The following is a 12,625-nucleotide window of genomic DNA, read 5'->3' on the forward strand; positions in this document are numbered from 1 at the left end:
AAAAATATATAAATGTATGGGGGGCCTCAAGCCCTCCTACGCGTCCCAGGGCACAATAAAATTACAATTTGGGGGTCTGTTACGGCCCCTGGCCCCGGGGACCACCACCTACCCAGGGCTTGGCAAACATGGGAAGGGGGCCGTGCACCCACCTCCTGGAGCGCTTGATGGCTCTCCTCCACCGGAATAATATTTAAAAAAAATAAAAAGATAAAGCCGGCCCAGGGGAATGGGGTCAAAAGACACACAATTGATGGACGGAATACAGAACAAATCAAAACATTCACCCACAGTCAAGAGATCTGGGTTAAATCCATCATTCTTTTGCTCACCATGCCACCCTAGTTTAGACCTGGCCATATGCAAATCAGTCTTGACTCTGTGCCTCATGGGAACAGTCCAGCCCAAACTGCCAAGCCAGGTCCTCCCTGGACCGGAAACAAGCATCCCAGGACCGGTTTCAGGGTTTCACCCCCCTTCAGGCCAGGATAGCTTGATTCCAGTGGCACAGTGAGCCCAGGACCAACGTCTGGGCATACCTGGCACACTTATGGTGAGAAAGCAAAAGACACGGCTTCTGACGCGGCTTCTGGTGCACCTGTGGTGGGGCGATGAGGTCCTCTTGTGTCCTGAGGACCTCAGGACACAAGTGGACTTCATCCTCCGAGCAGCAGCGCGCCAGAAGTCTGTTTGGCGTGTGGTGTAAAGCACAAGTTACTTACCTTCGGTAACGATATATCTGTAAGAAACAGTAGTTAGTATTAGATTCCTTACCTTAGAATACCCCCAGGCGTCAGACTGGATCCGGAAACTTTTGCGTAGCAGTACCCTTGCGCGTTGGTAGACGTCGTCTGCGGATCCGCGTCCGTCGTCTGCGTCGTTGGCGCCGGGATGACGTCGCCAGAGTACTTAGACGCGCCCTCGCGCGCTGACGTCAGTTCTTATACACAGCTTTTCCGCACCAGAAAACGCAGAGCCATGATAAAAACCAACACTGGTGCCATAAAAACTAGGGCCCTGAAAGGGGGTGACCTTAACCCTAGATATCGGTTTGCATAACGGGGAGGATGGGTGGGGCGGTAAGGAATCTAATACTAACTACTGTTTCTTACAGATATATTGTTACCGAAGGTAAGTAACTTGTGCATCTGAAAGAAACAGGTTAGTATTAGATTCCTTACCTTAGAATAGATACCCCAGCAATACCAACCCCGGTGGTGGGTCTGCGAACCAATGATCACACCAGAAAGTCCTGGAGAACGGAACGGCCGAAAAAGCCATCTCTCCGGGCTTGGCTGTCCAGGCAGTAGTGTCTTGCGAACGTGTGCAGCAAGGCCCACGTAGCTGCCTGACAGATGTCCTGCAAGGGGACTCCCCGACCCAGGGCAGTAGTAGCCGCCCTGGCCCGTGTGGAATGGGCACGAAGCCCACAGGAGGCTCCTTTTGAGCCAAAGAGTAACAAGCCTTGATGCACAAGATGACCCATCGGGAAATGGTTCGTTTGTGCACCGCCCGTCCCTTCTTAGCGCCCACGTAACCAACAAAGAGTTGGTCATCCACCCGGAACTGGCGTGTGCGATCCAAATAGAATGAAAGTGCACGTTTTGGGTCCAGACGGTGGAGCCTCTCTTCCTCTTTCGAGGGATGAGGAAAGAAGGTGGGCAAAGTGATGGACTGCCCGATGTGGAAGGCTGTGACTACCTTGGGCAGGAAAGAAGGTCCCGTCCGCAACACAACCTTGTCTGGATGGACTGAAAGGAAAGGAGGCTTAGAGGAAAGGGCCTGGAGCTCACTTACTCTCCTGGCAGAGGTGATGGCAACCAGGAAAGCGGTCTTCAGAGTCAGAAGGCGAAGAGGACAATTATGGAGTGGCTCAAAGGGAGCGCACATCAGAAAAGTAAGAACAAGGTTCAAGTCCCACTGAGGCATCACAAAAGGAACTGGAGGAAACATATGGGTGATGCCCTTCAAAAACCTATTTACAATGGGGGACTTGAACAAAGAGGGCTGATCAGGTAGCCTTAAGAAGGCGGAAATGGCTGAGAGGTAGCCCTTCAGAGTGCCCAGAGCAGAGCCCTGCTGGGCAAGAGAGAGAAGAAAGAGGAGAACCTCTGAAAGAGGGGCAGAAAGGGGATCCACAGCCTTTGCTGTGCACCATGCCACAAACTTATTCCACCTTCAGGCGTATATCGATTTTGTTGAGGGACGCCTGGCTGCCAGAATGACATTACAGACTTCAGGAGGCAAGTCAAACGGCCTCAACTGCCGCCGCTCAATCTCCACGCATGTAAGTGGAGACTGGATAGGTTCGGGTGGAGGACCGCCTCCTGCTGCTGCTACAGAAGGTCCTCCTGAAGAGGCAGACGAATCGGGGGATCGACAGACAGGCGGAGTACCTCGGGATACCAGAACCTCCGTGCCCAGTCCGGAGCCACAAGGATGACTTGGGCCCGGTCGCGCCTGATCTTCTTCAGCACTCTGGGCAGAAGTGGTATAGGCGGAAAGGCGTACAATAGACCGCAACTCCACTCACGACGAAAAGCGTCTCCGAGCGAGTGCCGCCTTGGAAATTCCAATGCGCAGAACTGATGACATTGCGCGTTCTCTTCTGTGGTGAATAGATCTAACCAAGGCTCTCTCCACTGCTGAAAGAGGCCTTGCGCCACATCCGAGTTCAGACGCCATTCGTGATCCATCATGCACCGACGGCTGAGTTCGTCCGCCCTGGCGTTCAGGGAACCTGCCAGGTGTTGAACCACCAGGGTCACGCCCTGATGTTCCAGCCACTGCCAGAGGCGTAGAGCATCCTGGCATAGGGTCCACAACCCCACCCCGCCCTGTTTGTCGCAGTACCACATGGCGGTGGTGTTGTCAGTGAACACCTGCACCACACTCCCCCGGACAGAGCGGAGGAATGCCTTCAGTGCAAGCCGGATCGCCCGCAGCTCCAGAAGGTTGATTTGGAGCTGGGACTCCGCCGGAGACCAGAGGCCTCTGATCTCCGCCTCTCCCATGTGGCCTCCCCAACCCTGGAGGGACGCATCCGTCAGAACTACGTGCTCCGGTTGGGGTAGGGAGAGGGATCTGCCGCTGACCAAATCGCGGTCCGTGAGCCACCACTGCAACTGTCTTGCAGTGCCCTCCGAGCTCAAGACATGGTCGGACAAGTTGCCCTGATGCTGGGCCCACTGAAACTTCAGGTCCCACTGCAGAGCCCGCATCCTCCACCTGGCGTGATGCACCAGAAGGATGCAGGAGGCCATCAGCCCCAGAAGCCGCAGCGTCAACCTGATCGAGACTCGGGATAAAGGCTGAAAGATTGGAATCAGAGCCTGAATATCTCGAACCCGCTGTTCGGGAGGATAAACCTGAAATTGTGCTGAGTCTAGAACCGCTCTAACGCTACCATCCAGTCTTCTGGGTCCAGGGCAGCTAAGACTTGAGCCAGTGTCAGCATCTTGAATCTCTCCTTTCGGAGGAAGCCGTTGATGTTCCGCAGGTCCAAGATAGGGCGTAGGCCCCTTTGCTCTTCTTGGGCACCAGAAAGTAGTGGGAGTAACAACCACACCCTACTTCTGGCCCAGGAACGCGATATATGGCCCCCTTGGCCAAGAGGGCCGTAACTTCCTCTCGCAGAAGATTCAAGTGATCCCCCGACACGCGGTGGTACTGCGGTGGCATGGCTGGAGGGGTCGCCTCGGACGATTTGCAGCACCCACCTGTCCGATGTGATGTCGCTCCAGTGGAAAAGGTGATGGCGAACCCTGCCACCCACTGGCGTCTCGTGGGCCTGAAAGCTCGGACTAGGAAGGCTTTGAGGCGGATGATGCTGGGGTGGATGTGGACTGGCCGCGCCGTTGTCCCCGGGCACCGCCACGGCGGTTACCACGTCCGCCACCGCGCTGGATGTTAGTCTGCGGCCCGTGGCTGGCAGGACGTGTAGGGGCGCCCTTTCCTTGGCCACGAAAGGGGCGAAAGGCAGCAGATTTCTGGTGCAGGGCCGACAGGCCCAAGGACTTGGACGTAGCCCTGGAGTCCTTAAAGCGCTCAAGCGCATTGTCTGCCTTGTCGCCAAAGAGGCGATGGCCATCAAACGGCATGTCCATAAGGGTGTTCTGAACATCAGCCGAAAAGTTGGCGGACCTCAGCCAGGCGTGGCGATGAATCGCCACAGTTGTTGCCATTGCTCTACCTAGCGAGTCCGTGGTATCCAATCCACATCTGATGGAGTACCGTGCCGCATCTCGACCCTCCGCAAGGGCTTGGGTGAGTTTAGTCCGGGCCTCCTCCGGACATTGTGGCAGCATGTCCGCGACCGTGTCCCACAGAGAGTGGGTATAGCGGCCAAAGAGGCACGTGGTGTTAACGGACCGCAATCCCAAACTCAGGGAGGAGAACATCTTCTTACCATATTGCTCGTACCTCTTGGATTCCCGATCAGGGGGAGCCGTCGGAAATGCGGTCTGGGAGTTAGAGGCCTGGATAATCAGGCTTTCGGGGTGGGGTGGGTGGACAGGAAGCAAGGGTCGCCCGGAGCCGGGCGGTGGAGTCTGGGCACGTTCCTATCTATAGGCGGACCTGTAGCGGTTCTGGACCAGGTGCCCAGAAGAACTTCAGACAAGGCCTCATTAAACGGCAACAGAGGCTCCGCCGAGCTTGCCTGCGGTTTAAGGACCTCAGTGAGGAGGTTAGTCCTCACGGTCGCGAGGGGGAGCTCAAGGGATAAGGCCTTGGCCGCCCACGTCAACACCACACTATAGGCTGCCATCTCCTCCGTAGCCACGGTAGGAGGGGAGACAAAGCCAGTGCCTGAAGAGATGTCCAGACCACTGGCGTCCCCTAGCTCGCCTGTCCAGTCCTGATAAGGCTGACACTAACGTGACAGATGGTCCTCAGACCCCTCCCAATCCGCCTCGCCACCCATCTCCTGGTATTCAGGGTCAAAAGATGGGGCCGGATCATAGAAGTAAAAATCTCCCATCGGCGTCGAAAGCGGCGTAGATCGACGCCGCTCCGGCGCCGGACCCAGACCGAGGAGAGAACTGGGGACGGCGTCGACCGTGGTCGGTGCTGGGGGCGACACCCTAGCAGCCGGCGCCGGCGAGGTCGTAAGGTCCACCGGCGACGACCCGGATCCGGTGGAGTCCTGCGGTATCGGGACCGAAGTCGCCGACGGCGCAGGGGCCGAAGCACCTGACGGCGCCAGGGCCGAAGCACCCAGCCCGCTTGGGCTCCCAGTCCCGAAGGCGCCGCGGAACCCGACCGGAGGAGTGAGCGACCTCATGGCCAAGAGGAAGGCGTCAATCTCCTCCGGCGTCGCGTGCTGCCCAGGGATTGGCGGGTATGGTGCAGGCAGCGTCGCCTGCGGCTCCGGCGGAGCCGCGTGGGCGGTGTAACCCAAACCCCCGGCCGCGTCGGGGGAGTCGGAAGAGCGATGTCGCTTCGTCGACTTCTTGTGCCTCTTACCATAGGACTTGGAGCTCGAGGAGTGTTGTCGATCCTCCGAGCCGTGATGGATGGATATATATATATATGTATGTATATATATATATATATATGTATGTATATATATATATATATATATATATATATATATATATATATATATGAGAAAATTGCACAGTGCAACTTCTCAGTCCCTTTGTTTTCCTTTCAGTGAGTAAAGTACAATAGATCAGAAAGATGCAAATTACAACTGAAGTTGTCCATTCAACATATAATTGTTCATGTTATTTATTAATGTAGTTCACTTACTTGTTATATACTTACCAATTTGTTGTAAAGGCATATGCGTGGTAAAAGATGTGTGGTAAAGGCATGCGTGGTAAAGGTATTTGTTGTACTGTGTTATAACCACTCTGCCGATCTGCATGGTTCACTGACAGAGAGTACATTACGACCCACAAGTCCTGAACTGTAAAGCAAACCTAAATTTTCAAAAGATGTAAGCACATGGTAGCGTTTGCCCAGTAACATCCTTTAGGTATTTCTGACACTTTAATTTTTTTTTTTAAATCTTGTGTATTTCTCTACAGGCGGCAGATTTGAAGGTGTGATGTCTTATACAGCTTTGCTGTATATTCAGCTATCTGACCCAGGTAATATTTTACATAATGAGGGAGCTAGTCACTACTCTGAAGCACAGGGAGGTGCACTGTCAAGTGCTAATTTGTCCAGCAGAAGGGCTAGAGCATGGGTACTCACAAACTTTCTGTTGAGGGCCAAAATTACAGTGTGGGTTGTGGCCGAGGGCCGCACCGGTAGGGGTGGGGTCAGTGGGGGGGCAGGGTCAGTGGGAGGGGCGGGGCTAGAGTAAAAAAAATCAAACTGGTTTCAAACATTAGACAATGCGACAATGCTGTATTTCAAAAGCAGGTGTAAATACAAAGAGCACATTTTGATAATACATTTTTATTAGCAGACAATAGCAATCTTAAGAGACATTGCATAGCTTCATACTCACTTTGACCCCAATTCCATCACAGTCTCTCTCTGTCAGTCAGTCTCTCTCTCTCTGTCAGTCAGTCAGTCAGTCTCTCTCAGTCAGTCAGTCTCAGTCAGTCAGTCTCTCTGTCAGTCTGTCACTCAGTTTCTCTCTCTCAGTCAGTAAGTCTGTTAGTCTCCCTCTCTCAGTCAGTTGCTCCTCAGTCAGTCGCTCTCAGTGAGTCAGTCTCTCTCTCTCTCTCTCTCTCTCTCTCTCTCTCTCTCTCTCTGTCAGTCAGTCAGTCAGTCAGTCTCTCTCTCTCTCTCTCTTAGTCTCTCTTAGTCAGTCAGTCTCTCTCTCAGTCAGTCTCTCTTTCTGTCTGCCGGTCACTCTCAGTCAGTCAGTCTCTCTCACTATGTCAGTCAGTCTCACTATGTCAGTCAGTCTCTCTGTCAGTCAGTCTCTCTCTCTCTGTCTCTCTCTCTCTCTCTCTCAGTCTCTCTCTTGCTCTGTCAGTCTCTCTCTCTCTCTATGTCGGTCAGTCAGTCTCTCTTTCTGTCAGTCTCTCTTTCTCTCTCAGTCAGTCTCTCTCTTAGTCAGTCTCTCTCTCTCTCTCTGAGTCAGTCTCAGTCAGCCTCTCTCTTTGAGTCAGTCTCAGTCAGTCTCTCTCTCTGAGTCAGTCTCAGCCAGTCTCTCTCTGTCAGTCAGTCACTCTCAGTCAGTCAGTCTCTGTCAGTCAGTCAGTCTCTGTCAGTCAGTCAGCCTCTCTGTCAGTCAGTCTCTCTGTCAGTCAGTCTCACAGCATCTCTCTCAGCCAGTCTCTCTCTCTCTCTGTCAGTCAGTCAGTCAGTCTCTCTCAGTCAGTCTCTCTCAGTCAGTCTCTCTCAGTCAGTCTCTCTCAGTCAGTCTCTCTCCCTGTTGGTCAGTCTCTCTCCCTGTCGGTCAGTCTCTCTCTCTGTCGGTCAGTCTCTCTCTCTGTCGGTCAGTCTCTCTCTCTGTCGGTCAGTCTCTCTCTCAGTCTCTCTATCATTGTCTCTCCCTTAGTCAGTCAGTCTCTCTCTGTTAGTCTCTCTCTTAGTCAGTCTCTCTCTCTCTCTCTCTCTCTCTCTCTTTGCCAGTCTCTCTCTAGCTCTGTCAGTCAGTCAACTCTCTCTTAGTAAGTCAGGCTCTCTCTCTGTCAGTCTCTCTCTCTCTCTCCACACTCTCTCCCTACACTCTCTCCCTACACTCTCTACCTACACTCTCCACTCTCACTCTCTCTGGGGGGCCATGGGTTCATTACCTGCAAGGTCCGCGGGCCGCCAAGGAAGGCCTGCCGGGCCTCTGCCGGCCCGCAGGCCGTACTATGAGTACCAGGGGCTAGAGCATCTGACAGACAAAACAGTTATTCATACTTTGAAGCAGGGTCGGACTGGCCTATAGGTCAATCAGCTAGTGCCTGATAGACTTGTCTCACAGATCAGAGTGTGGGCTGTTTTTTTTTACTGTTGCTGGGCCTAATTTATGGGCTGCTTCATCGGTTTTAACTGTTAATGTCCCTGATCCAATTTGTAAACATGGGCCACATTTTTAGCTTTCTAACTCGATAATGGTGCCACGTATATGTTGGTGCCCAAGCTTATTTTCTGTCCCAGTCAGACCCCGCTTAGAAGGATGGAAATGAATGAGATCTCGGATGAACATGTGTCTTTTGATCCCTAATGTAGTGCCCTCCCCAGCTTAGGTACCCGCTTATGACTACGCCACCCACAGAGCTTAGTATAATACATCTTTATTCTTCTCCTTGTAACTGCAAAGTCAACATTCTAAACCTGCATTCACTTCACTACGCTCTAATGCTTACAGTTCTATGGAGTCCATCAGAAGCCAAAAGTGTTCAATCATTGCTAACTCGCAAAACACCGCACAGAAGAGCATGTTTTTTTTCTACTATGTTTTCATTACTCCAGCCTGATGGTCACATAGTAACCCATACTACCAAGAGATCATGAATATCAAATGTACATATTTAGTGATGCCTAGTTATAACAAAAAATATGACCCGCTTGAAATTAGCCAGCACCAGGCAAGGCAAACTTCAGAATGCACATGAAACTGGAAATAATACTCACATGAATAAATTAGAGCAGGAAATATGGGCTCATTTCTCTCTTGAGCAGTTTCTACCAACATCCTCAATGGGCCTTTTGGACACAAAACAGCTACCAAATCTGTCAATAAAGAATAAACATAACTGTATCAGTTAGTGCAACCACTAAAGATTTTGAATCTTTTTACATTAAACAAGCAGTATGGGTAGTTACTGGAGTCGATTTAGTCTAAGTAACAGTACCAATAAAACATTAAACTCAGTGCAGGCAGTGAAGAAGGAGTATAGAAGTAGCTTGTACGAGGTTTCAAAGACACCAGATAAGAGACATTTTGCAATTATTATGCTATCACATGGCTTACTTCTTTTAATTTTAGTTGTAAACATATAGTACTACATATGTGTGTTAATACACCACCACTAAGCATAGATCCTCCTCAAGATGATTTCCTTCCTTACAGTCATCAAAGTTTATGAAATCAACTATTTGGGCATTTTTGTTCTATTTTTCTTTTTGTCTAGTTCCTTTTTGCTTTGCCTCCCTTACAAGGTAGCACAGAAGGGCATCTCCTCTTTGACTACTGCCATCAGTCCCAAATCAAACATATCATGAATAGATCAAAGTACTTCTTCGCTGATGATGTCAAATGTATATGGCAGGAGATCAATTTATTAGGGGAGAAACAGCCAGATACCACTTTTCGGTAAGTACAATTTAACTGTTACAATATTTTAATATTCCCTTTCAAAACACATGCATGCCCCAAGGCAAGGAAACAGGTCATTATAATGTCTGCTATTTATCCCTATAGCTTGAACTATCATTCCTTTACTTTTCAGATGCTTCAGCTTGATATGCTAACAGCCTTTACGGTAAATAACCCATCAAAAGAGGACTCATTGGGTGATTCCCCTTCTGGGATATGCAGAGACACGAAAGGATGACGCCACACTGAAGTGGGATAGACCAAACGTTGACACTGCTCAAAGCATGTCTCGGGTCTCCTACTGGACATATAAACAAACCGCCAACAAAAGCAAAAGTAAGCATTTGAGATCATACAAATAAAAAACGGAAAATAAATGAAAAATAAGTTACCAGTAGCACTTCGTACACTCAATGCATTCTCTAGGTCAGCAAGAGGTATCTTGCATAGTGATTGGTTATGTATGTGAACAATTGTTCACAAATCTGAAGTTACTAAGAAAAGCAAAACTCATTTTATGGCTTTTAGGTCCCAGCGTGGAGCTGCTTCTTCCTCTTTATTTCCCCATTTTGCTTGGGTTACCACAAACGCGAGAGAATCAGGGGAAGGGCAGGTGGTGCTTCTCCCCTCTCAGATCAAATACTCTAACAGAGCTTACTGCCCTACCTCACGGAGTATTGTTACGTACCCCAAACTAGCATAAGTAGCAAACGACCTTTCACCTACATTTGTATAACCTTGCTCTGCATAACGGTTCTAGCACTGACCTTTTACCCAGTTAAGTCCCCTGCAATGACTTGCAGAACAGGATTTAAGGAAAATTATTATATGATAAAGTGAAAAATGTAATTACATTAATAAAACATTGATATGAACATATTCATTGATACACATGATTAAAAATGAGAGGATAAAAATTGATTTTTATAAAATAAGCTGTTACTCCAAAGAAATATACTTAGGTCACAAAAACGTTATAATGATAATGCCCAAAAAATGTTGAGGATGCTGATTTCTGTCGACGCGTTTCGACACACCTTTTTGTGTCTTCCTCAGGACAATATCAGCAAAATTCTAAGGTTTAAACAAACTAAGAGTCACAAAATCTCCTTATGTCAGTCACAATTAATGCCTTATTACTATATACAGTGGTATTACCAAAGGTGTGTCGAAACGCGTCGACAGAAATCAGCATCCTCAACTTTTTTTGGGCATTATCATTATAACATTTTTGTGACCTATGTAGATTTCTTTGGAGTAACAGCTTATTTTATAAAAATCAATTTTTATCCTCTCATTTTTAATCATGTGTATCAATGAATATGTTCATATCAATGTTTTATTAATGTAATTAAATGTTTCACTTTATCATATTCTCTTTATGGTGTGTCCTTCTTCCTGTTTTTGTCAGACTTTGTATTTTTGGCCTGGGCCTTTACCCTTGCGTATGTTTGCTTAACCCTGACCCAGGAAATGTATCCCTTTCAGGGGGTCCCTGTTACCTCACCAGAATTGCAGAACAGGATTAACATTCTCTATATAAAAGTCATGGTAATTTTTATCCTACGGCGATAGAACTACTTTGCATAACTGCAGGTATTAATTTAGTCTCATTTACATAATCGCACTCACAACATATGGATTGTGGTAGGAACCCTGAGCTATGTTGTTGGTGTAAAAGTACCATACCGCCACTAGATAAGACAGAGATGATGCTTCTACGCTGAAACAAGACACTGAGGTCCGGGCCTGCAAAAGCTACCACTCGCAGCGGTTTGACATCCCTTGGTGGGTGTCCAACTCGAGACCAAGACGGGGTCCTTCAGTCTCTCCCATCAGGTAATGGGGTTGACTCTTTCCTAGGGGATTCTTATTTTACACCTACATACGTGCTAGGTACACTTAGGTAAACTTAAGTAGGGTTTGCATCTTAGGAGTACGCTTGATTACGGTCATGTTTGTATGCCTGCTTATATTCACTGTTTTAGCACCATGGTAGAAGTCTACCTTCTTTTTATTCTGTGGGTATTTTTAATCTTTTACATTTGCTTCTGTCTAATGATTGTCGCAGCAAACATGTTTTATAGTAGAATGACACTGGTTCAATAAAGGCTTATTGAAAATGTCTTCATCGTTTATTCTGTGTATCTCTCTGAGACTAATTGAGCACGATTAACTGAGCAAAAAGTACTGTACTGTTTCCACGATCCCTGAAGGATCAAGGGTTGTCATGTTCGATAGTTGCCAGAACCTATTCGCTCCTTGGTAAGGTTAGGGAACTCATGGTGGCGCTGTGAGCTAGCTGGTCTAAAGGCTAACATATTCTTTGGGGGTGTCCGGAATCAGTCTAGACACCAATCATTTAGTTAATGTTGTCTAAACGCGCAGATCCTATGTATTTTTAAAAACTACACGATAGTATAGAGCACACCTATGGGAAACCTGTATCTCTCTATGCACCCAGAAGTGGATCTGTGTTAATAAGCCACCGTGAACATGGTGCCAGAGTGGTAAAAAGCCCTATATTAGGATGGGAGACATGCATTCAGGCACTTGGTGGAAGAGCAGCGAGGAGTTAGGGAGTGGATAGCAGAATTAATAATAAATTATCTTGGAAGATTAGGTCAACCTGGAGACAGGCAGGACAGCATATATTTTTTATTTGTGTAATATCTATGACTGACAGGAAACACAAGGAAATAGTGTGCAACACCCACTTTAGTCCCCCCTCCCCCTCCCCTGCACAGCTGATGCACATCAGGAGGTTATGAGTGAGAAAGACGTTTACTCATAGGGAAGCCAGGCAAACATATATTTGAGGATGGGGTAGTTATTAATAACAGAGAGCTTTATTTCAGGATTCCAAGAGAAGTCAAAGATAGCCTCAAAGACAACTCAAGTTTTGTTCTTGTTGAATCTAAAAATACCTGGCCAATCTTTGACAAGTCTGTGGTACTGAAATTCTGGACCCGTGTGATAAACATTGTCATATCATGACGATTTTGGTATCAGCAGACCGAGAATGACGAGTATACTATATACAAGCATTTTCGTCGTATTCGAGTGGCGAGATCACCCTGAAATCAGGGATTCCGTTCTGAACCCCCGGGTTCCATTTTGTGTGCGGCAGCCATTTTGTGGTTGCCCTCACATAGGCCGATGACTAAGGCCATAACCAGTCTTAGGGACACGTACACCTTTTGCTGACTCCTGTGTGACCTGGACAAGCTGACTCCGTTGCCTAAAGCCAAACCTGCTCAGCCTGTTTCTTTCCCAGTGGCCGATCGAGATTAGGGATCAAGCCACAACATGCCATAAACTCTCTATTGCATACAACTATGTCTAATCTTACACACACCTGTCTCTGTTTTCTTCTTTATGGACTGCTTTACGATGAGGAGGTGC

The 12,625-nt window shown here is 48.4% G+C and overlaps 1 protein-coding gene across 1 annotated transcript in view; it reads right to left on the bottom strand.

The window, feature by feature from the left end:
* The window catches only part of PSEN2 (presenilin 2), a 443,825-nt gene that overhangs the window by 149,017 nt on the left and 282,183 nt on the right, over window positions 1-12,625 (bottom strand). The window contains exon 7 of the mRNA XM_078649110.1: window positions 8,536-8,634. Within this exon, the coding sequence (XP_078505236.1) occupies window positions 8,536-8,634 (99 nt within the window). The remainder of the gene's footprint in view (window positions 1-8,535; window positions 8,635-12,625) is intronic.

Source organism: Lissotriton helveticus, chromosome 6 (assembly GCF_964261635.1).
Source record: "Lissotriton helveticus chromosome 6, aLisHel1.1, whole genome shotgun sequence".
NCBI classification, from domain to species: domain Eukaryota; kingdom Metazoa; phylum Chordata; class Amphibia; order Caudata; family Salamandridae; genus Lissotriton; species Lissotriton helveticus.